We start from the raw sequence: 26233 nt of genomic DNA on the forward strand, positions 1-26233 counted from the left end.
TGACCACATAGAAGCAAAAATTTCAGATCTGTAAGTAAATTTTCAGAAGCACCAAACCATGTGCTACAGCATTCCACAACTTATTACAGCTGTTCCAAGGGCGAATACATCACATTACATGAGAAGTCCCAAATTTTAGCTGCAATTTCTATTGTACATGTATCCACAGGCATAAAATTTTACACACACCATCAAAAGCCCCAAAATTTTTGTGCTCAAAGCATCAACCATGCATCTGCATTGTCTCTAACATGCATAGAACAGGCCAATTTTGCCAAAATAGAGCAATTTCAGCAAAACCCCCGAATTTTTCCAAGTGCTAGGTGTCCAAATTGCATGGAATTAAACCCACATGTACATACAATGACCAAATGGCGCACAAATTTCGCCCAAACAGCAAAAGCCCCAAATTGCATGGGGTCCAATGTGCATCAATGTCGAGAAATTGGGTAAATTTCAGCCCACTTTTGCATGTACATGAAAAAACCCCAAATGTCACAGGCAAAATGTCACAGATTCCTACAACTTCTGAGGCAAATTGTCTTGTCCTGCATCACAATTCCAAAATCCAGGAAAAGCCCCAAATTTCCGGGCCAAGATTGCACAAAAAATGAAAACTATGCTTATGCATGCGAACACCCGGCAAGGGGAGAAGAAAAAAAATTCCAAGAATTTGCTAGAAAAATGACGATAAGAAAAAAAAGTCACGTCTGTTGATGCCTATCCAGGTCCATCGTCAACGCTCGTTTCCCGTCAGTCGTCGCACCACCATCAGCTGCCACGTTGGTCCAGTCTGACGTTGACACATCAGGTCAAGTTTGATCGAGCTAGCGTCTCCAGCCCGTCACGTGGCTCTTGTCCCATTCGTCATCACAGCCGTTGTCAAAGGGATTTTTATCGAAAGGTCGAATCCACCGGGAATCAGAAGTAGAAGGAAGTAGAGATAGGAGATGGAAGAGAAGATAGAGAATACACAAGTGGTAAACACTACAAAGACAAAGCACAATGAATTGAATCAATATGTATTGAAAGAACCTGGAATCTTCACATTACTCAGAAGCAATCTCCAGGTATTAAATCTCCTGGAGCTTCTTCGTAGAACAAAACATGCATCAAAATTACAGCTCCCTCTCTGCTGCTCGGAACCCAAATCTGATGGCTCCATTGGCTTCGAAAGGGGAGTAGAACCCCACGACGCCTAATCACGAATCTCCCTGATCACTCCTTCTTTCAACTCAATCTGCAGTTTTCAGTCTATTTACAACGATCCAACGCGCGCGATTTCGTCAATCTGTCCCTCTTGTGAAAATCCCATAATTCGCTGAAAAAGCAACTAGCTTTTTTGCATGCCATCCTAATCTAGAAGCTTTTTCTAACTTTTCCGGATTTTTACAATAAATAATATCAAAAATAGGCTAAAATTATCCAAAAATCTAGTATTTCCGGATAATCCATGCAACTCACACTAGTACTAAAGGCTCATATCACATTAACTCTCTAGACCAATAAAGAAGTCAGATGATGATGCATTCCATACTTTTTTACATTGTGTCCTCACAACATCACAACATCTACCCCCTCTGAACCTACACATCCTCCGGTATGTGCCAAAATCCTAGTTGTCACCGGATTCTTAGTCCTCCTCGTCCTCTGCAACCATATCCTTTGTTTCTTCATCTTCCATATCTTCCTGGCTAGCCCCTGTATCATGACCACTATTTTCTTCCAATTCTGGCAACTCATAGGTAGTAGATTCCCGCCTTTTGAATAATTTGATTCTTTTCCCTGCTACCAGAAGTTTGATGGTTGTCCCATCCAGTTCATTTAATACATAAGTAGCATTATCAAACACCTGTCTTACCACATAGAGTCCAAACCATCTTTTGGAAACTTTACGCATGGCACTATGCTGGTTGTCTAAACTGCTATCATAAACCAATACCCAATCCCCATCTTGTATGGTTCTTGGTCTCAGTGTATGTCTTTTGTCAAACCGTTTCTTGTTATGTATCCTTGTTGCCCTTAACTTTGCAATTGCTGTCTCTATGTCTTCTAACTTTCTTTCCAACTGTCTAATGCGTAAGGCCAACAACTCCTCTCGATTCAACTCCTCCTCCCAAGGTAATACAATCCATGTGACCGTCATCTCTTCTATCAGCATGATAGGGTTTTGACCATACATCAATTCTACAGGCATATATCCTGTAACAGCACTATGAGTTGTTCTGTCGGCCCACAAAGCATAAGGGAGCAACCATGGCCACTCTTTTACCTTCTCTCCTCATGCTTTTGCCAATGCCTTCACAATAGGTGGATGACCTCTTTCACTTTTTCCATTTCCTTCAGGGTTATAGGCTGAAGTTAAAGTAAGCTTTATCCCCAGCGGTGCAAAGAAATCATGAGCTTCGTCTGCATCCAACTCACCCCTATCTGCTGTAATTTTTCTCACACAGCCATACCGACAAAAGATCTCTTCTAAGAGAAAAGTGCACACAACATTTGTTGTCTTAATACGTAAAGCTTTCCCTTCCACTTGATTTGTCAAATCTTCACGAGCAAGCATAAGATACCTCATTTGCCAAAGAACTGTAGGCATTGTGACCAAATCCACCACCCACTTAAAATGAAGAGAATGGATATGTGGATTGCAATCCATCCCGATGTCTCACAGATAAATATATTTAACATGTCGTACATGTTTCCACAAAGTGAGCAACATCCTTATACATACCTTGCCACCAATATCTTTCTTTGATCTTTGTAAAAGTACCTCAAACACCTCTATGACCAGCCCACAAGCTTTCATGAAATTCTTGCATTACTTTTACTTGTGAAGCTCTGTCACCCAAAACTCGCAATGGCATACCCTATTTCTTTTTAGCAAGTTTCCATAAGTATCCATCTTTTAAAAAAAACCCATACACTTTCCTCTTGATTTTCTTAAACTTCTCATCTGACCATTCATCTCTCTTTGTTAATGTACTGAGGTATTGACCAATTCTCAGCCACTCCCCTGCATATTTGTCTTCCAAAAACACTTCTACACAAGATACAAAACATCTAAAGTGTCTCCTCTTCGTTGTCCAAGCTTTTATTAATGCTGTAGCAACACCTTGCATTGCTAAATTCACTCTTGCAACATCATTTTCAGCCATAAGAAAGTCATCTTCTTCCTCCTCATCCATCATCCCATCTTTATTCTCATAACGTGCTCGAGATAACATGTCTGCCACTGGGTTATGTCTTCTTGCACTATGCTGAAATTCAAGGTTTAAAGATTTGATATATGCAATCCACTGGAGCATAGCAATGTCCGGAGTAGGACAACTAGTAATCATACCCAATACCGGCAAACAATCAGTCTCAATGACTACATAAGCACCCATAAAATATTCATCACATTTAAGAACTGTTACAATTCCCCATAATTCTCTTTTAACCTGTGGATATCTTCTCTGTCGTTCAATCAATACTTTAGCACCAAAGCAAATTGCATATATTTGCCCTTCCTCATCATCTTGCCCAATTGCCCATCCAATCCCGATTGGGCTTGTATCAACAATAATAATGATAGGCTTTCCATGTGAATAGTCAGTCTTTCTCAATGTAGGAGCAGATTTTAAGAGTTGCTTCCATTTCTTCATTGCTTTCTGATGCTTCCTTTCCCAATGAAATTTTTTATCTTTCCTTAGAAGCTGATAAAGAGCATCGGCTACATGTACAAAGTGAGGAATCCATATCAAATAGAACACACATGTACCCAAGAATCTACGCACCTCTGATACATTCGTCCATACATCTTGCATTCTATCAATTCCATCTATTTTTGCTAGTGATGGCCTTCGCCCATAAGGCCCACACATATGCCCAACAATCAAAACCTCTTCAACTCCAAAGACAGACTTTTGTCCAGAAAGAGTTAAATGCACCTCTTCTAGACATGTCAAAATCCTCTCACAATCCACAATATAGTCTGCAACAAACTGTCTGTATCCATGTGCATCCATCTCTTCATTCTTTTCATCCACTGTACACCCTTTGATTGGAACATCATCCAAGAAGGGCATAGTCAATTGTGGTATAAAATCCCTGAGTACCCTATTTATAGCATTTGTCATGTGTGCCACTGAGTTTGTTGCTCCATGTGGGAGAGTACACATCCGTACTAACCCCAAGGGAGTCTTCATGGTTGTGATATTCTTGCTTTTGATTGCAAGCTGAAACTGATCATAGACCAAGTAAAAATCACCCAAAGAATAGATCGCTCTGTCTGCAAAAGCCTCTCCAAATTCATCAACCACAGGACCTGCACCCACATTTCTTATGGTTACTTTATTGACCGGTTGCATGTCTTGAATAAATCTCAAAGCCCCATTCTTTTCGGACACAGTAAACCAACGATTTGAGTACGGGGTTGAAAAAGGCTCCAAGATCTTCATGCGAATCTTTTCATTTAGCAAACCCATCAGCTTTGGCAACTAAGCTTTAGGCACTGGAATAGGCCTCAAGTTCCATGGTACATGTGGCACCGTAAATATGACCATAGGAGAGACAACATTTGGATCCACACAACCTATTTCACTTGGCTGAAATGCAAATGCCTTTCCATGTCTAGCCAACATCCGCATAAAATAGTCTCTCTCAACAGACAAAAGAAATCCTTCTGTACCAACTTTCAATTCCTGTAATGTTTCAAATGTAAATTGATGACCTGTATCATTAGGATCCCGTAAGCTTGGCTGCCTTAACACTTTTTCATACATACCCTCACTCTCTGGTGGAAGTGGCAAAGCAATTGGTTTTACCTTTTTGTCAACTGACTTATACTTTGTCTCCACAAGTGCTTCAACCCATTGTAATCCTTCTTGTTAAGCAAACAATGCTATAACATCATACATGTCCAAAGAACATACTGACAACACTCTGTTTTCAGCCTCATTTTCTGCATGTATAGTTGCCGAAATTTCAACCATAGTGTCATTAATATTCAACCCATAAAACATGCCTGAAATGCCTTCATTTTCAGCTAACAGTCCCAATACTCTCGGTTCCTTAGTAGCCTGTTTCATAGATATGCGTTTAGCCCTGCACATAGCTTCCATAGGCTTAAACCAACATGAACTGTTTGCTGTAAACTGAGAATTACCAATAGTAAATACATGCTTCATTTCATCAAGAAGAGAATACACCCTCTGAACAGCACTAATGTAGCCCCGCATTATAGCAATGCTTAATGAAAAACTAGGTCTTTGAATTCCCTTGCATTTGGAACCAAAGGAGACTCTCAAAGCGTATCCCGATTTCTAGGATGATTAACACAAACAGTAAGAAATTGGATTGCTTTTCTCCCATCCTTGCTTTTGACTCTTGCATAAGCAGAACAATCATCAAGCACCTTTGTTTCCATACGTACACCTATAATATAGGGCTGTCCCAAATCACTGCATATGGGGCTGTCCCAAATCACTGCATATGAGGAATTATCTTGCACAAAGAAGTGTTGCTCTTCTAGATAATCAATGTCTACAAGCCATGCACCATTTTCATACAATCCACGCTCAATGGCATTTATCTCAAACCCATGGTCAAGTAAAGCAACACAAGGATTTTCACGCTCCCTATTTTCACTACCATTTCAATGGTAGCTCTAGCCCAATGATTTCTTATGTAGTGACTTCGAGGAAATAAATCCTAGAGTCTCTTCTCCATATTGTTGCATTTGCCTTACTCCACCATGCATATTGCTACAAGACAATGCATTTTCAACCACTTTCTTCTATTTTCCACATGCTGTCCACTGATTAGTAGCATCCTGCATAGACAATCTTGTACTTACTTCATGCTCATATTCAGCCCGAAAACCCAACAAGCCAGTTTCCTCTTCAAATTGCAGCAATGCACTAGTGGTATCACCAAGAAACTAACGCTTCCTTTTAATTATGTCAATGATCTCATCATGAAATTCTCGCTTGGCAATACCAAGCACCTCTCCCAAGATAAATTCCACCCGATTATTTAAGATCCGTTCTTCAAGAACCTTCTTAAGATCTGTGGTTATCTCAATGTCAGATTGCAACTTATATCCTGGCTGCTTGCCCTTCTTTTTGCCCTTTTATTTGTTATCTTGTTTTTGCTCCTGACTGACCTCTTCCATAACATGCTCCGGAGGTGGCTGATTTGCAGCTTTAGGCTAATCCACACTTCTTCTTGTCATTCTTTTAGATGTCCCTGTAATATCTTCATTTCTTTTTCGTTTTTCTTCCACTAGTACATTCGTGTTTTGAACCTTTGCTAAATATGCATACACTGAATATGCATCTACCGGTGATTCCCAACCAGTTATGCCACGAATATCTTGCCCTACATGAGACATTTCACTATTAGTGACCTTTCTCTTTTCAGATGCATGTAAAACATGTGTCCATATTTCAGCCTTTGGACCACCAACCATCACTTGGCTATGCATTCTATCCAACTTTAGACCAAAAGTAGAAGCATGCACCGCCGCATAAGCAATTCGGACAGCCAAGTCTTCCGACAACTTATGCATACCTCCCTTTCCAAAATTCAAAGCAAGAGGCAATCTCGTTTCTTGTACATGGATCTTGCCATCTTTCCAAAATATAAGCTGTCGTGCCAAGGCCTCTTGATAGGCAGCATAATCCTTTCTCTCGTGCTGCAAACTGTCACACCACATACATCTTTTTCCAGGCTTAGGGGTTGCTGCCCATCCCCTTTCGTCTTGTCTTTTTCGTCCAATTTTGCAACCTTCAATTGAAGATCCCGCATGCCTTTGACCAATTCATCTAAGACATCTTCCCTAACAAAGGGAACAATAGCAGGTACAACCATAGGGTTAGCCACAGAAGTAGGTGGCTTACTAGATACATCAACTGCTTGCCCGTAACAGTGGGCAAGCTAGAGACATGCAGTCTTTCTCTTCTTCTATGCTTCTTTACAAGTGCAGTAACAGCTTCCTTGACATGTCTCCACTCTATTTTCAAACCTGTCTCTGTAGTCTGATCCTCCAGTAAATCATCAAGCTTCTCTTGAAACTCAGGATCAGCTGCCTGTAGAAACAATTCAATTTTTTGACTTACAAGAGCTTGCCGTTCTCCAAGATCCAACTCCTCAAATCGACTTTCAATATCTCTTAACAATTCTGTAGCCACAAGACTCTTATTGGGTTGCAAAACCCACTCTTGAAAAGTCTTGTGCGTTATCAAACCGGTGTCCTCAATGTAATATTCTTCCCTGAGTGTCTTCTTAAAGGCTACCCAATCAGCATCCTGCAAGTATAATTCAGTAATCCGTGCTTTCAGTTCATGAACAGTAACACGTACAAAATACCGGCTCCATGCAGATTGAGCCACCCCAAAGAATTCAATCTTCTGAACATAGGTATGTACATATGCAGATACATTCCTGCCATTGAATAACTTCATCTCACGCTCAATTGCTTGCAAAGCATTCATCACAACACTTTTTGTTTGAGCTAAAGCTTGCATCACCTGTTGTTGTTGTTGTACCTACATAAGCATATTCATATTTTGCACTAACTGTTGCAAAACATCACTGGAGATTGTATTCAAAGATTCTCCCATCTTGTCTTTCCTTCTAACGACCTTTCATGACGGGTTCACCAATGTCGGAGGGGCTTTTATCGAAAGGTCGAATCCACCAGGGATCAAAAGTAGAAGGAAGTAGAGATAGGACATGGAAGAGAAGATAGAGAATACACAAGTGATAAGCACTACAAAGACAAAGCACAATGAATTGAATCAATATGTATTGAAAGAACCTGGAATCTTCGCATTACTTAGAAGCAATCTCCAAGCATTAGATCTCCTGGAGCTTCTTCGTAAAACAAAACATGCATCAAAATTACAACTCCCTCTCTGCTGCTCGAAACCCAAATCTGATGGCTCTATTGGCTCTGAAAGGGAGGTAAAACTCCAAGGCACCTGTTTACAAATCTCCCAGATCACTCCTTCTTCTTCTTTCGGTTCAATCTGCAGTTTTGAGCCTGTTTACAGCGATCGCGATGCGCGTGATTTCGTCAATCTGTCCCTCTTGTGAAAATCCCATAATTGGCTAAAAAAGCAACTAGCTTTTTTACATGCCATCTTAATCTAAAAGCCTTTTCTAACTTTTTCGGATTTTTATAATAAATAATATCAAAAATAGACTAAAATTATCCAAAAATCTAGTATTTTCGAATAATCCATGCAACTCACACTAGTAATAATGGCTCAGATCACATTGACTCTCTAGATCAATAAAGAAGTCAGATGATGATGCATTCCATACTTTTTCACACTGTGTCCTCATAACATCACGACACCATGAAGTCGCCCACTAGTCGCCCACTGGTCCCACCATCTCGTTAGCTGCCATCGCCTACTCCATCCGGCTAGTGCGATTCTTGCAACGATTGTCGCCTATTCACAACTTGTCGCACGCCATCCAACAGTCCATTGACTTGGACTTCATTAGTCCTATCGCCCGCGATACTTACAACCCAACCTGCAACTTCGACTTTGCTGTCTGACTCCTACATGACTTACGGAGTATTGAACACCTGTGCTTTGATACTAGTTTGCCGAGCTCAGAGGACGTAGGAATCGAGACACGCAGGGATTGTTAGCAACAAAAAGACAAAGAGTGAGAGAGAGGAGAGTAGTGGGAAGAGTGAACACGACTTGTGGGTACAATAACGAGTGTACCTCTTTAGGTTTTTAGATAGATATATATATATATATATGAAAGTACAAGTGCTAAGGATGTGTTCACACTCGAGCACATTTAAAAGGCGCAAGGGCCTTTATTCCCAACAATCGACTTAGCACATAACAATTAGAGCAACTAGTCTATTGTTGCACTAACTTACGGAGGACGAGGGCTATGATGAGCATAGGTAGTCCAAGTCATGTAAACACTTAGCCATAAAATTTAAAATTTGTTATTTTAAAACTTTAAAGTTTATACTTTACAATTTAGACTTTAGCATTTATAATATTATGTGCATTGTATAGGTAAATATTGATACGTTCAAGTTGAAGAGCAACACTCTTCCAAGTGTACATCGAATGGATGAGAAGGAGGAAATGATTTTTACAGCGCTCTATAGAGAGCTTATAGCAACAGATACTCGTGACACTCGTAGTCAGTGTACTCATGGACGAGAAGTTTGAGTAGGTGGCAGCAGGGGCATGGTCATTTGGTACCCTCCAATATCGAAGAGGGGTGGTTTGAGTGGCTTGCAAACATATGTAAGCCAGGGCTCTAGTAGCTCACATTCTGTACCTCATGATGACATTCCCCACTTGCCTACACAACCGACACCTAGGAAGCCATCATTTGATGATAATGGAAACCTCATCTATGAGGATGAGTACGAGAGTGTCTCATCATACGATATCAAGGAGTCATCTTCAAATTCTCTTGATGAGCACTCAAATGGTTCTAATGATGATGATGATAGTAATGCCTTATCGTAGATTCATCTCTTTTTTGTATCTACTATCATAATTCATTGTATCCACATGCCACTATGATGCATCATTCACGGACCATGTATGTACTAAACTCTAGTTGTATCGCATGTTATGTGTGACCCACTCAACCATGATGGCCACCCTCATATATTCATCTTATTTTGTAATGAAATGGTTATTTTCACTTTAAACATGTGCATTGTATTCTATCATTTAACAATTTATGGTTTTTTTTAAATCATGTTAATTTTTTCTTCCATTCTAATATCGTACCATACCTTATAAAATCATAAGATACCATTTAGTGCCGTATTTTATTGTAGCATATTGTATCGTACCTTTCATACCTGACAACTATATTTGGTCCCTTGCTTGAGAAGGAATCCCCATTGCTATATAATTTTGAGACATTCATACAAGAGTTCTCTGCCAAATTTGGAGAAGTAGACAGAGCAAGAGTAGCTAAAACAAAGACCAAAAATCTACACCAAGGGTCATGTCAGAGTTCATAGCCTGTCTTGGAGGGCAGTTCCAGCAGCAGTCGGACCAGCAGCAGTCGGACTGCCACGTGGCAGTCCGATTGTCTGCAGCCGACTTATTCAGGCTGCGCCCTATTTTTTGGCGCCCCAGTTCGTGGCAGTTTTCGGCTATAAATACCCGATGTTTCCAGCAGTCTGGCCACTCTTCTCTATCGCAGATTACAGACCGGTGCCGTGCAGATTTCTGTCTCTGTTCACAGATTTCAGACAACAGACAGTGCAGACTGCAGCAGACTTCGAGGTGGACAGCAGGTCGCATCTTCGAGGTGGAGACACGCAGTCCAGCGCACTGCGCCCGTGTATATCTTTGTATTCAGCATTCTTTATACAGCAGATCTTCATCGTCCACCGTCTCTTTCTCTCCCTTCTCTCTCTGCGTTCTCTCTCTCTCAGTCCTACGCTTCCGCACCGCTGCACTCTGACATGGTATCAGAGCAGTGTTTGAGGGCTGACTGAGCGCAGAATCAACCTGAAGTGGAGTTTCCATCGCGACACAAATTTGCGTTTTTTGCGTTTAAGGGCAGACAGGAGGGCTGCGCCTTGGAACAAGGCTGAAACGAGTGTGGGCGCACAGGAAAGGAGTACAGGTGGTGGATTTCCTGCTGTTTACTACTGTTTGACGCGGAGGAAGTTTGAGTTTTCAACCTAAAAGTGCAGGTTTTGCTTTTTCATCGCCTCCGGCGGGTGAAGAAGCTTTGGGACGCGGAAGAGCCTTAGCAGGCTGAGTTTACCCAGTCAGAGGGGGCTGCTTTTGCGTTTGAGAAGGCATTGCAGGTGAAGATGTCTACAGAGATGGATCTGGAGTTCCAGGCGATTATGGACCGGAAGGTGCCTGTCTTACCGGCTCTTCCTACCGATCAGAAGCTCGACGGCGACAACTACCACATTTGGCGCGTTATGATGTTGGCCATCCTTGAGTCCTATGATTTGGCGAAGTTGGTACAGGAGGATATTGACCGGCCGTCGGTAAGAGATGAGTCCAAACTCTCTTCCGATGCTCGTGCGGAGTTGGCCAGGGCCCAGTCTCATTGGGACAAACTGAATGCCAGGATTCGATCCTTTCTCTTTCTATCATGCACTACAGCCGTGATCGCTCACATCGAGCACTTGACGGTGACTCGTGAGATATGGCTGGAGCTTGATCAAATGTACAATCGGATGACCCTGATGAAGAGGGTTTCTTTGGAGGTACAGATGCAGACCTTGTCCGTCAATAAGTCTTCTTCGCTAAGGGAACACATTAACAAGCTAAGGCAGCTACAGATGCAGGTTCAGAATGCGGGGAAGCCGATTTCCTCCGAAGACATGGCGATTACACTATTGTCCCAGTTGCCGCCACGATTCGGTACATTTTACTCTACCCTTATTGCTTCGGGGCGAGAGTCTACTCTTCGCTAGGAAGAGTTGGTTCCTATGGTCTTGGACCAAGAGGAACAGTTAAAGGGACAGAATGCTTCCAAAACGGAGGCGTTGATAGGTCAAGCCTCTCAGAAGAAGGGGAAGGACCAAAAGAAGAAGAAGGGGGATAACAAGTCCAAGAAGGACAAGGAGAAGGACAAGGACAAAGACTCCACATGTCATATTTGTGGAAAGACTGGCCATTGGAAGAAGGATTGCCCTGACAAAGACTCAAAGGACACCAAGAAGAAGGAAACCAAGGATTCTGGAGCAGTGGCTGCACCCTCATCAGCTGCATTTCTACATCTAGTTGTCATTGAGGACGCTTCACCGAATGCTTCTGATGCTGCGATGACGGCTCCCCAAGCTCGAGAGTGGATTGTTGATAGTGGTGCCTCACGGCACATGACTCCTTCATCAGATGGTGTTGCCCAGCTGCGACCTTCGCATGGGCAGGTTCTCATTGGAGACAGCTCTTCAGTTTCTGTTGCAGGTCGGGGTAAGATGCAGCTTATTCCGGATGGACGAGGTGGCACCCATACCTCAGAGGTTTTGCATGTACCAGGATTAGGGTACCATCTCCTTTCAGTCCATAAGATTTGCTCCCTTGGTCTTTTGGTGGAATTTGATAGTTCTACAGTGCGAGTCCTTGATCGTGAATCGAGGAAGGTTCTATCATCTGGATATGAGGAGAACGGCATTTACAAACTGAAGTCTTCCACTGCCCTCTCTACTCTTCTTCTTACCTCACAGTCACAGTCTGAGTTATGGCATGCTCGGTTTGGTCACCTGAACTATGACTATCTTTGGAGGGTGTCACGTGGACAGCTTGTTCGAGGGTTGCCGGATATAGTGGTGAGCCAGCAGCCATGTGTCTCCTGCATACGGGGGAAGCAGCATAGGGATGCCATTCCCCATACAGCTTCGCGGCGGTCTACTTCACCGATGGAGCTAGTATCTACGGATCTATGTGGCCCTATGAGGAATAAGTCCCTGCGTGGGAGCTCGTACTTCATGCTGATCGTGGATGACTACAACAGGATGACATGGGCCTACTTTTTGGCACTAAAGTCAGAAGCTTTCTCGCACTTCAAGGATTGGCTTCTCTTTGAGGAGAACCGATCAGGCCGGAAGTTGAAGACCTTGCGATCCGACAAGGGAGGTGAATTTGTGTCTAATGAATTTGCTCGGTTTTGTGCAGATAGAGGAATTCACCAGGAGTTTGCCAATACCAATACTCCTCAAGAAAATGGTATTCTAGAACGGAAGAACCGCAGTGTGATCGAGATGGCGCGCACCATGATGGAGCACCGACAGACCCCTCAGGTTCTGTGGGCCGAGGCTGTGGCTACTGCAGTCCACATTCTTAATCGATCCCCTACTTCGGCCGTGGAAGGGAGGACTCCATTTGAGGCTTATTTTGGGACGAAGCCAGATGTTTCTTACTTTCGAGTCTTTGGGTGTGATGCCTATGTTCACATTCCCAAGGCTCACCGTGATAAATTTGAAGCGGCCTCCCGCAAACAGGTATTTGTTGGCTACAGCTCCCAATCCCAAGGCTACCGACTGTATGATCCCGTCAAGCGGGATGTGTACACTAGCCGTCATGTCCGGTTTGTGGAGGTTCCGGCTTCTTCAACGGGTGAGGAGCATCCCGTTCTTGGAGATCCAGGGGAGAGTTGGGCTCCTTCTACAGTTCCATTGGAGCCCGTGCCTTTTGATTATGATTCTGTTTCTGACACAGAGTCTACTGTTCCACCGGACCCTTCTGAGGAGTTACCACCGATGGATATTCCAGAGTCTTCTGCTGATGGAGAACGACGAGGGGAGGTTCGGCCTCCTCCTCGCTGGGCCCGTGACACACTCCGTGATTCAGGGATCGAGGGGGTTCCTGAGGAGTGGGGACCGCAGGATGGTCCGCGGCGGTCACGGAGGCACCAGGCGCATTCTTCGAAGCTTGTGTGCTCCAATTATTGTTTGATGTCCCGTGTTATGCAGGACCGAGAGCCCACCTCCCTAAAGGAGGCTTTACAGTCCGCCCCATGGAAGAAAGCTATGGAAGCTGAGTTGGAGGCTATTGAGAGGAATGGCACTTGGTCACTTGTGCCACGCCCCCCGAAGAAGAAGGTGATTGGAGTCAAGTGGGTCTTCAAGACCAAATATCTCAGTGATGGTACTTTGGATAAGCACAAGGCTCGCCTTGTTGCTAAGGGTTGTGCCCAGCGCCCAGGGATTGACTGTCATGACACCTTTGCCCCCACAACTCGTATGGCAACCATTAGAGCTGTTCTTGCTTTGGCTGGCCATAGGAGATGGCCCGTTTATCAGTTGGATGTGAAGTCGGCCTTCTTGAATGGTGATTTGAAGAAGGAGATCTATGTAGAGCAGCCTCCTGGCTTTGGTTCTTCAGATGGGAACGTCTACAGGTTAAAGAAGGCCCTGTATGGCCTTAAGCAGGCCCCGCGAGCTTGGAACGAGAAGATTGATTCGTTCCTCCAGTCTCACTTAGGATATCGGCGGTCCAAGGCCGATCCGCAGCTCTATGTTCACACTTCCAAGGATGGTTGTGTGCTGTTTGTATTATATGTTGATGATTGATTGTCACAGGTGATGATGCACAGCAGGTCCAGGAGACAAAGTCAGCTTTACATCGGACGTTCGAGATGACGGATTTGGGGCTACTCCATTTCTTTTTAGGCCATGAGATTTATCAGTCTCAGAGGGGGATCTTTCTCTCCCAACAGAGATATGTACAGGAGCTCTTGGTGTCTTTTGAGATGGAAGATTGTCGGGCCCTCTCTACTCCTATGGATCCGAACTGGAAGGCCACTTCCCATTCAGCTTCTCCTTTGGCGGATGCGTCCCGCTATCGACAGTTGATCGGGTCCTTGATTTGGCTTCTCAACACCAGGGTTGATCTATGTTTTGCTGTTGGGCTCTTGGCAGGGTTCATGAGCGAACCTAAGACGGTGCATTGGTAGGCTGCTCAGAGGATACTTCGGTATCTGAGGGGGACGTCTGATTTGGGGATTCATTACCCCACAGGGACAGATGGGTCAGATCTTGTACTTGCAGGTTGGAGCGACTCGGATTGGGCCGGTGACGTGGACCACAGGCGGTCTACAACAGGTTACTGCTTTACTTTGGGTGCAGGTGTTATTTCATGGAGTAGCAAGAAGCAGCCCACGGTAGCCCTTTCGTCTACTGAGGCGGAGTATCGGGCCGCGTCTTCCACCACATGCGAGGTTGTGTGGCTTCGGAGATTGTTGGAGGAGCTTGGGTGTCCCCAGACTCATTCTACATTGCTGCGATGTGACAATGAAAGTTACATTGCCTTGGCGAGGAATCCTGTTTTTCATGCCCGGACGAAGCACATTGAGATCCAGTACCACTTCATCCGAGAAAAGCTTTTGGATGAAACCATCACTGTGGAGTATTGCAAGACGGAGGATAATCTTGCAGATTTGTTTACGAAGGCACTTCCTCAGGCTCTCCTTCGGCAACATTCCAGATCCCTCAGGCTTCTGCCCTGTCCAGGCTCTGAGAGGGGGTGTCAGAGTTCATAGCCTGTCTTGGAGGGCAGTTCCAGCAGCAGTCGGACCAGCAGCAGTCGGACTGTGCAGTCGGACTGTCTGCAGCCGACTTATTCAGGCTGCGCCCTATTTTTTGGCGCCCCAGTTCGTGGCAGTTTTCGGCTATAAATACCCGATGTTTCCAGCAGTCTGGCCACTCTTCTCTGTCGCAGATTACAGACCGGTGCCGTGCAGATTTCTGTCTCTGTTCACAGATTTCAGACAGCAGACAATGCAGACTGCAGCAGACTTCGAGGTGGACAGCAGGTCGCATCTTCGAGGTGGAGACACGCAGTCCAGCGCACTGCGCCCGTGTATATCTTTGTATTCAGCATTCTTTATACAGCAGATCTTCATCGTCCACTGTCTCTTTCTCTCCCTTCTCTCTCTGCGTTCTCTCTCTCTCAGTCCTACGCTTCCGCACCGCTGCACTCTGACAGGTCAAAACCCACCTCAATATCTGCATCAAAATTTCATCAACTCACATGCGACTTAACATGGCATGAGGATTTTATTATTAGTCAATTCTATTGGGGATTGAAAAATGATGTTAAAGATATTTGCTCACCATGCCAAAGGTGCATGCACTTAGTAAATTTCTCTCTCAAGTAATTGAATGTGACAACCGCCTATTTGAGAGAAGACAAGAAAGACATTGAGAATCCACTTTGAATTCAAGCACAATGAAGACTTTTGAAGACCGAACCGCCCATGAAGACCAAGTATCTAAGGTAGAGCCTATGCAAATTGATATGATGCAGTTCAAACCAATGACAACTCAAGAAAAACAAAGGCGGCACATTAATGGATTATCCATATATTGCAGCCAATCGGAACACATAGCTTAATATTGATTAACAAAGGAAGGATGAGAATTCATGGTGCCACTACTCTATCGCTATCAAAAAGCATTGACATCCAGCCTCCATAGAGACTATGTGACTAGACAAAGTTTTGAGAAACCCAAAAGAAGATCTTCTATCTACATATCCAACATTTAGCTTTATGTTACCAATAAAGATCCTAGAGGTAAGACAGATAGTCGAACAAGCTTTGTTAGACTCCGGAGCCACAATATACTTCATGAACAAGAAATTTGCAGAGCAACATGATATACTACTTCTAAGGAAAGTAAAGCCGCTATGTGCAGAAGTAATTAATGGTTAGCCTCTTACTTCGAGAGATATCAAATATGAGACTCAACCCAATAAAAGTTACCCTAAGTAGTCTTGTATCAGATATAACCTTCAACATCATCCATTGCCCAAATAGTCCTGTTGTTATTGGGCTATCCTAGCTAAAATTACATGACCCCAACATCAATTGGAGGTCTAGAAAGGTTGATGAAAACAATTAAAAAAAGAATTCTCGACTAATATACATTGGCACAAAGGTATTCATGCGTCAAGCAAAGAAGAATCCATCCTTTTTAATTTATCCAATTCAAATAGAGAAGCCAAAAGATGAAAGCCTAGACACACTCCCAACTCAATATGCAGAGTTCAATGATGTATTTGAAAAGAATAATGCAGATATTCTTCTAGAACACTGACCTTATGATTATGCAGTAGATTTACAAGGAACTCAACCTCTTTTCGGTCCCATCTATAAGCTACCCCAATATGAATTAGTAGAGCTCTGGAAATATATTGATGAGAATCTTACTAGGGATTCATACATCATTCAAAATCTATAGTGGGTGCTCTAATTCTATTCATCAAGAAAAAGATGGATCTCTCTGTATGTGTGTGGATTATAGAGGACTCAATAAGATTACTATCAAGAATCGCTAACCTCTTCCCTTGATTCCAGAACTCCTCGAGCAACTTGGAAAAGCCAAAGCCTTCATCAAGATAGATCTTCATGGTGCTTACAATCTTGTCAGGATGAAGAAAGGTGATGAATGAGAGATACCTTTTTGCACAAGATATGGGTGTTTTGAATATGTTGTCATGCCATTTGGCCTCCTGAATGCTCCAACAATTTTCCAACATATGATGAATGATATCTTTCAAGAATACTTGGATGATTTTATTGTGGTCTATTTGGATGACATCTTGATCTTTTCCAAGAATCAAGAGGAGCATGAGCATCACATCAAAATAGTCTTAAATAAATTGCAAGAAGTAGGCTTATATGCAAAGTTTGAAAAGTGTTTTCCCCATCAAACTGAAGTTGAGTTTTTGAGATACGTCCTTTTTTAGAAGAAAATTTATATGGACCCTAAGAATGTACAAACTATTCTAGAACGAGAGGCTCCTTCATTCAAGTAAGGTGTTCAATTCTTTTTGGAATTTACAGATTTTTATTGAACTTTTTTAAAGGATTATTCTGATATTGCTGCCCTCTAACCAACCTAACTAAAAAGAACAAGTTTATATGGGATCAAAAGGCTAGACAAGCTTTTCAAATATCAAAGCAAGCCTTCACCTCAACACCCATTCTCATCCATGTAGATCCATTGAAGCTCTTTATCATGGAGACAGATGTCTCAAATTTTGCACTTGGAGCTATTCTATCCCAGATCGGTAATGATAATCGAGTTCATCCAGTAGCTTTCCACTCAAGAAAATTCTCTACTATAGAAATCAACTATGAAATTTATGATAAAGAACTTCTAGCTATTGTGCACTCCTTGAAGACTTGGCGACACCTTGCAAGGCAACCCTCATAAGGTCACTATCTATACAGACCACAAGAATCTAGAATATTTTATGACTTCTCCTATCTTGAATTATGGCCAAGCAAGATGGAGTCGACCTCATGGCCTTCGTCAACCATTACCTATTCCAAGTAAGCCATGGTCATCTTTATCCATGGACTTCATCGTCGAATTACCTTCTTCCAAAGGGTATGATTCCATCTTGGTTGTGGTTGATCAATTCACAAAATTGGCACACTTTATCCCAACAACCAAGAGTATCAATGGAAAAGGGACAACAAGGCTTTTCCTCGAACAAGTATATTGGCACCACGGGTTACCTAATGATATTGTTTGTGATCATGGTCCCCAATTTATATCTGGGTTTTAGGAAAGTCTCTTTAAACTTCTAGGAGTATAAGTGAATCTCTCTTTAGCTAATCACCCACAAAGTTATGGACAAACAAAAAGAGTGAATTAAGTCTTAGAGCAATACCTTCGATGCATAATCAACTATCATTGAAACAATTGGATGGATCTATTAGCCCTTGTTGACTTTGTATACAATAATTTCTCCCATGTCTCCACTCAATTCACACCATTCTTTGCTAATTATGATCAACACCCAAGGATAAACAATCATGTAAGATCACATGAGAAGAATCCAACTGCTATAGATTTAGCTCAACACCTCTCTAATATTCATAAAGAGTTGCAAGCATAGATCAAACAACCTCAAGAGAAATATCAAAGCAATGCAAATAAGCTTCACATGCAACCCCCATTAATACAAAATTGGAGATCAAGTTTGGTTTCTTCAACATGATCTATATTCTTCTCGCCCCTCCCAAAAACTAGATTATCAATGACTTGGGCCCTTCAAGATTCTTGGCCAAGTCAATCCAGTCACGTATCGTCTCTAGCTTTCCCAATCCATGAAAATCCATCCTCTATTCCATGTTTTAGTCTTGAAGCCATGTCATACATCTGATATCCTTGGAAGAATACCAAAGCCATCACCACCAATCATAATTGAAGATCACCAAAAATAAAAAGTAGACAAAATCTTGGATTCGAGAATTTCAGGAGACTCATTATAGTATCTCGTCCATTGAAAGGGCTATGATGCAAGTGAACAAACATGAAAACCAACTTCACATCTTCAAAGAGCTCCTATTAAGGTTCGCAAAATTCATCTTCAATACCCAATAAAGCTAAGGCCTATTTGAAAGCAACCACCGCCTCTCTTGAAACTCAGTGCTAGAAGGGGGGGTAATGTAACAAACGCTCAAGCAAGGACAGCCCTTGGTTCATATGCAAGCTGGTACAACCTCTGATTCCATGAAGTTTCTAGAATATTCATAAACATTCTAGAACATTCTAGAAGATCATCAATAATGTCAACGTCATGTGTCAACATGCATGTCATACCATGTGTCAATGTGTATGTCATGCCATGTGGCATCCTCTTGTAATGACATGTGTTTCCCTTAACCTCCCTAGGCTATAGTTCTAGTCTCATCTTGTATCGAGCCTTCTCTTGTAATCAGGTCACGCTCTTTTGAGCATTCTCTTTTAATCGAGTTATCTCACAATCAAGTTCTAGTTCAATTTCTCTTTCAAGTTCTTCCCTTGTAAATTGTGAGAGCAATCTCCTCACTCTTGAAGAGCACTTGCTGTGCTCATAACATAGATCACTCATGCTCAACATAGAAATGCAACAATAAGAGCTTGGGATGTATGGAAGATGCCAATGCCAAATGCAATGAGCTTTACTTATCATCATAATGCTTTTAAAAATTACTGGCCTATATCAGATAGGTGGTACATATTATGTGCACAATACTATAACTTCCAATCAAAATGTGGGTTGACCATTCAATGAAGCCATATGATCATGCACTGCCTTGGTTGGGAATATATAAATTTTGATATGCAGTTGAAGCTTCCCATAAGCAGCACCAATCATGAAATTCTTCACAAGGATTGAACAAGTTGTCTGCATATCTAGCAGATTCCATAAAACTGCTATGGAATTTGGATGTGAGTCAAGCATTGCTCAAAACACATATAATTTAGCATAAAGCCCTCCAAAGGAGAGAGAGATTATTTTTCCTTTTGAGAGATAAGAAGAGAACTGAGCATTTTACGAATAATAAGCTGTACGTTTGAGCATGTTGCCAAATACCTTTCCTGGTCCTGTAAGTAGCACTGGCTTTTCTGAAACCAGCTGTCTTCGTGCTTGGATTGTCTCTAGGCCTGCATGGTGATCAGCAAACTATTATGCAAGCAATCACTACCCAAAGTATATATGATATGAGTGCAACAATACTGAGGAAATTCTGAGGACTAAACTAACCTGAGACTGGTGCACAAGATCGTATCAGTACTGCTGCTCCAACTCCCTCAATATCTGCTACAATATTAAGCATGATATGCAGCCCATAGCAGAGGTAAACATATGCACGACCGCCAGGTCCAAACTGATATCACAGACCACAAGATTGTGCCAGTCTTATGTTCCTTGGCTATAAGAAAATATGTATTTATGGCATGAGGTGACAACTATCAAGCCTCATTCCTATTTTGACAAAACTTCTATGCAGTTTTGAAACTTTGGCAGGAATTCTACAATAAAATCACAAGAATCACATTTTCAAGATTCAATATCCATCAATGCATTATGCAGTTGCACAACAGTTCAAGGCCACAAGCTCAACAAGGGAGCATAACCAAAGTGCAATTGAAAAGAGTTAGTAGTCTGCTGTCAACCAAAACATCAGGCAATTTGTTTATTGTTAGATAATCTCATCACTTAACATAAAGCTTTATGTGTAGGTGAAAGCTTGCAGTTTAGAATGCAGCTCTAAATAATTTAGAGAAAGCATGTAAAACGTAGCATCAAGAACCTTTGAACTGACCAAGTTAATTTTGGGCAACATCTACTGAGGTAGAGTTCCAGTAAGAACCAGCTAGAATGCATGAAGCATGTGAGCCAACTAGAAATGGAAGAGCAAGCTACACCACAAGAACACTGGATTCAGACTTGACCCTAAAAGAGGTAACAAAGACTCTTGAAAAATGGCCCTTTAAGATCGACGTGAAGGGGCAAATGGTCTGTTATGGGCCTCCGTAAATTTGGCAAAAAAGTGTGCATTGTTTCTGTAACCCTAGCCCTAACATATTAGTGGAGGATGAAGAGAAGGAAGGCATACAAGATCATATGGTGATGGATGAAGAATGACAGCTTTCAGTGGAAATATAATCTATCAATGTGAGGTACTTCACTGGAAAGAGGACTCTAAGACAATCTATTTGACTATAAACATGACTGTGTTCCAACACAATGACATGGCATGACAACATGGCATCACAGAGTTTCGTAAACAGCATTGTCCAGACAGAAAAAGCTCCACCGCCCTGTTTAGAACAGCCATTGTCCAATTGCAAACAGCCATCCCCTTGATGAAATCAGATGTGCACAATGGAGAGAGAAGAGTGAACTGCAAAGAGAGAGGAAGAACATGAAGGTAGAGAATGAACAAGGCAAGTACTATGCTGCAGAAAAATGAGCAATGATATGTACACAAGTGATGAGCCTATATATAGGCAAAAAGATGAAGATTTGTCCAAGCATAGATGCAAAAAAGGGTCAATGAAACCAACCAACCTTCTCGGATAGGATGGTAGATAACAAATTCACAAGTCTGAAATTTAACACTTTACCAATTAATCTTGGATAGACGACACCCAATTGGCCCCAACAACTAGTGCCCCTTGTGGTGTTTCTTTAACTTGTATTGCTCAAAGATGAAGTACACTAAGATTGTGGGCTGATCTTCTTCAATCTTTAATTGATTCGGACACAAATCAATCCATGACTCTTGCATCCAAGCTAAAGCAAATGGGAAAGGGCTCACCCTTCAAATCAGCTGTAAATTCCCAATTCACAACTGCTGCTCTTCACCAAGGGCTGGAATGTGTTGAGAATTGTCACTAGAGACCCAAAGACAGACAGACAGAGAGAAAGAGAGAATCAGCTGAAGAAAGAATCTTTTGAATGGTAAAACTCCAGTGCAGCTACCTACAAGATACCCTTTAGAAGAGCACTAGCTCCAATACCATGTGAACATATGCTAGGGTTTGCAATGAGAAAATACAAAATTATGAACAAGGCAAAACACAACCACTCAAACAAAAATGCAAAAATGCAAACAAAGAAGAAAGATAACTCTGAAGTAAACGAATGAACGTTGTAAATGAATGTGCTACAAAATGCTCAAAGGTAGAGCTGTCCAACAACCAATGACTCTTGTGGCAAGGGGCTGCGGGAGTAGTTGGAATGCAATGTCCAACGAAGATGAATCCCGAATGCTATAACCACCAATTAGAGCAGGCATGCAGCAAAACATTGTCGAAGTTTTGATACACAGTGTAAAAATGGGCACTTAACTAGATGTAGTAATAGTAGAGTTGTCTATTTCACCAAGTAATGATGATCTACTAGAAGATTGACTTATCTTATGGCCTTGGGAAGCACTTGACAAGTCATGCTCGTGTGTGGCCTGACTTAAGCCTTAGTTTGTCACTCAAGTGACTGACTAGAAAGTTAAGTGGTAGACAAGGAATCATGATGGCCAAGATCTTCAACGCAATTCTTGGCCTCTTTTAATAGGCACCATGATGTTGTACTAGTCGTGGAGAAAAAGGGATGGAGGAGAACTCATGGGGACCATACAATCTCTTGGGGAGAGTGTGCTGCTGTATTCTCAGTTTTAGAACAGGGTTTTCAGGGCTGAATACTCAGATTTGTACTCTTCTTCTCTTTTTGCACTATCCATATCTTCTTATGCTTGCATCTTAGACTTTACCAATAGAAGATTCATATTTGCTCATGGAAGGAGAGTGCTATGTGTCATGAGTACCACTTGTGGACTGATTTGGGACCGTTTTGACAGTCAACAACAGAGCATACAGGGCTGAAGACAAACTTTTGATTATCCTCTTCTCTCTTTGAACCAACTATGTCATCATCTGCTGAATAATAGCCTCTAACATTGGAAGATTGACCCTTGATCATTGGAGGATTGGTCTATGAGCTTAGAGCTCCATTTGTGGGCTGTTTTGATTGTTATAACAAGGCAAAAATAGGGCTGAATGCTATATATTTTGAGCTAAAAAATGCTTTAGCTTTACTAAAACAGCCCCAAAACATGCTTAATTAATGAAGAAACCTTGTTTATTTAAAAGAAACGCGACCCTAGAGAGTGTTTGTGTCCCATAAGCACAAACCCACTTGGGATGGCCCAAACTTTCTATAAATAAGTATGTTGCCCTCCATTCAGCCCTTAATCTCGTTTTTGCAAGTTTCAAGTGTTTTCAACTTGCTGCCCACACCCCTCTCATGGAAGACATCGCAGTCTCAACTGTCCCTTCTGTCGTCTACAGTCTAGCGCTTGTTTCCGACCCTCCACCTCCCATTTGCTGCTGTTTACAGCAAAGCGACTGTTGCTGATCACTCTCCATTCAGAAAATAATCTCGTTTTTGCAGATTTCAGGTATTTCATCTTGCTGCCCACACCCCGGACGCGAACGACATTGCGGTTGTAAACGCCCCGAACAACGTAGTATGCTTAACAATTATGATATTCGCTTGTTTTCGAGATTTAATAGAAAAGAGAATGAACACTTAAAGCTGAAAATGAAAATTACTCACAAAATTACAGCCATAAAAATGTAAAAGTAATGGAGACAAGATTGAGGGTTGGAGATGGGCAACCCCCCCCGAAGGAATGTATTTCTGCTCAACCCAAGTCCCTTAGGGAAGAGCTCAGTTACAATCAACCTGAGAGTGAGAAGAAGTAATTCTCACTCTCACAAGATCATGCAAAGATGTACAAACACACATGCATTATCTATTATGCAATGATAAGAACTGATTTCTTTACAAATGAGAGAAGAAAAAGGGGAATTCAGCCTTTCTCCATCGTTGATCGGCAGTACAGGGATAGAGCTTGCTTCTTGTAGCTAAAATGGAAGAAAGAGCTCAAGAAGGAGGTGCTGTAATGAATTTACAGGCTTACTGTCTTGTAAAACAGTAGTGATAGAAGAGGGAATATGGAGGAATTTGATAATGGAGAAGTGGGGGATGATGATGGGGATGGATGGGGCCAGTTTCTGGCTATCTGTGGGTGCTGTACATGAGTTTACAGCAAAGAAAAATGATGATCAATGAAGAAAAACGAGCTCTTATTTATAGGAGAGGGGAGAGCTAGTACAAAAGGGGAAAGTGGAGTAGCATAAGACAAGTGTCCAGCCACATGTCATGAGATGTGACAAGTGGTGGGACACTTGGAAACTTGTGTGACAAGTGTCTTGACACTTGTCTCTTCTCTATGGCCTTCCTTTTTGGGTTGAATACTGTCAAGAATAGAAACAACCAAATTTAGTAAGCACAGTCAGAGTACAGAACTTACTATTTTTAGAATGACATCCCTATTTTTTAGGACTAGCATTTTTAGGCTAATTCGAGGCTCCTAAAATTTAGGGACCTCCTAAAATTTAGGGATCTCCTAGAATTTAGGGACCCCCCCAATATGGGTATCATATGGAAGCTTTTTCCGTGTACATCGCAAAAATGGTATCCGAATCTTCATGTGACTTTCCTATGCAAAGAAATGTGCATTTCAAGCTTTCAGCCCACACATGCACATTATACAAGCATTTCATGATCATGCCATCTTGTTGATTGTAACTGTCTGTTCTGGTGGATCTAGCCCACACTTCAAGGCATCAATCCTTTCTGTGTGCGAGTCTAACCCTGATATGCATGAGTTCTAGTCACAGGCGCCCAATCGGGTCATATAGGTGAAAGTGTGAACTATCTTTTCTCTAACCCACCGTGTGGGTCCACCATAACCTGTGACCACTCATCAGTGGCCAGCTCCAATGCACTTTTCTTTATATCTAATTAGTGCAAAGGAAATAAATTTAATAAATCATTATATAGATAAATTAATGAAAAAGGATACAAATTCTGTTTCTGTAGAGTTGTGACAGCGGTCCAAGCTCATTGCTCTCTATAACAATCTGGTGCCTGTTTCCAGCATACCACACACTGTTCAAAGCTGATTTCAGCATACTGACTGTTACTACTCGTTTTTCCTGCGTTTTTAGTCTTTCTCCCTCTTGCCTTGCCATTTACATCAGATCCAACCTTCCTTGGCTGCGTTTGCTGGTGTTCGACATCCGGAGGCTGCCTTGCTGCGATTCGGAATCCATTTAGAGTATGACACTCTCTTTGTACCGGATTTCTACCCAATTTCTCCTTCCACATCATCGGAGATCGTGCCTATTAAGCCTGGTCTATTTCCCACTCCTAACATTCTTGTGGATTCTTCAACTCCTAGGCCCCCTTCGCGAGACCTGTTACCTCGCTGGTACCAACAAACCATGTGAGATTCGGGAATCCTACCACCGAATTCCACTCCAAAGGAACCTAGAAGATCTGCCCAGCTTGCTCCTCGGGCATCATTTGCATCGCTGTTTACAGCTGATTACATAGCGCATTTTGAGCTGGATACATGGCAGGAGGCTCTTTAGCACCCTCAATGGCGAGAGGCCATGGAAAAGGAGTTAGAGAGTATTGACCGAAATGAGACTTGGGCATTGGTGGATCATCCAAGCCACAAGAAAGCCATCGGGACAAAGTGGGTTTTTAGGACCAAGCTAAAAGCTGATGGAACTTCATACAAGTACAAGGCTCGCCTTGTAGTGCAAGGGTTTCGACAAAAGCATGGCATTGATTATGAAGAGACTTTTGCCCCTACTGCGCAGTTAACATCTTTTCGGTTACTTCTCGCACTAGCCGCTCACCACCATTGGTCAATACATTAGATGGATGTCAAGAGTGTCTACCTCAAAGGTTATTTGGAGGAACAAGTGTATGTGGAGCAGCCACCAGGTTTCCCTGAGGGATAAGATATTCCGCTTGCAGAAAGCTCTTTATGGGCTGAAGCAAGCACCGTTGTCTTGGTTCCACAGCATGGACGAGTTTTTACAGACTCACGCATACCATTCTACCCTACCCGAACTTATATAATTGATCTACTGCAGAGGGTGACAGCTATATCCTGTTGTACGTTGATGACCTACTTATCACAGGCTCAGATTATGCTGCCATAGCAACTTAAGGAAAAATCCCATTTTCAAAAACATACCTACCTTCGAGATGACAGACCTTGGTTTGTTGTCTTATTTCTTGGGGATGGAGGTAGTTCGATCTGGGGGTTGTATTTTTGTGTCACAGCAAAAGCATGCACTTCAGCTTGTGGAACAGCACACTTCGGATCAGACATAGCCAGTGGCCATGCCTCTTGATCCTACTGTCCACTTGTCGAAGGATATCCTAGGTTAACTCTTTGATACACATATCTATCGATCTGTTGTAGGAAACTTCTTTGGTTAATTCACACTAGGCCAGATTTAGCTTACTTAGCTACCATACTCAGTAAGTATTTCACAACACCTAGGATGTCACATTGGATTGCATGTCTTTGTGTATTGCGTTATTTACGATATACTTAT

General features: G+C 42.3%; 1 protein-coding gene across 5 annotated transcripts in view; it reads right to left on the bottom strand.

Moving 5' to 3' along the window:
- The window catches only part of LOC148025589 (DNA-3-methyladenine glycosylase (MAG)), a 122557-nt gene that overhangs the window by 56962 nt on the left and 39362 nt on the right, over positions 1–26233 (bottom strand). For all 5 annotated transcript variants that reach the window (XM_087692806.1, XM_087692803.1, XM_087692805.1 and 2 more), the window contains 2 exons: positions 20007–20130; positions 19836–19906 (listed from right to left, as the gene is read on the bottom strand). In XM_087692806.1, coding sequence (XP_087548932.1) covers positions 19836–19906; positions 20007–20130 — 195 coding nt within the window. The remainder of the gene's footprint in view (positions 1–19835; positions 19907–20006; positions 20131–26233) is intronic.

The sequence above is a fragment of the Lygodium microphyllum genome, chromosome 14, assembly GCF_053477565.2.
Source record: "Lygodium microphyllum isolate KBCC chromosome 14, Lygodium_microphyllum_v1.1.10, whole genome shotgun sequence".
NCBI lineage: Eukaryota > Viridiplantae > Streptophyta > Polypodiopsida > Schizaeales > Lygodiaceae > Lygodium > Lygodium microphyllum.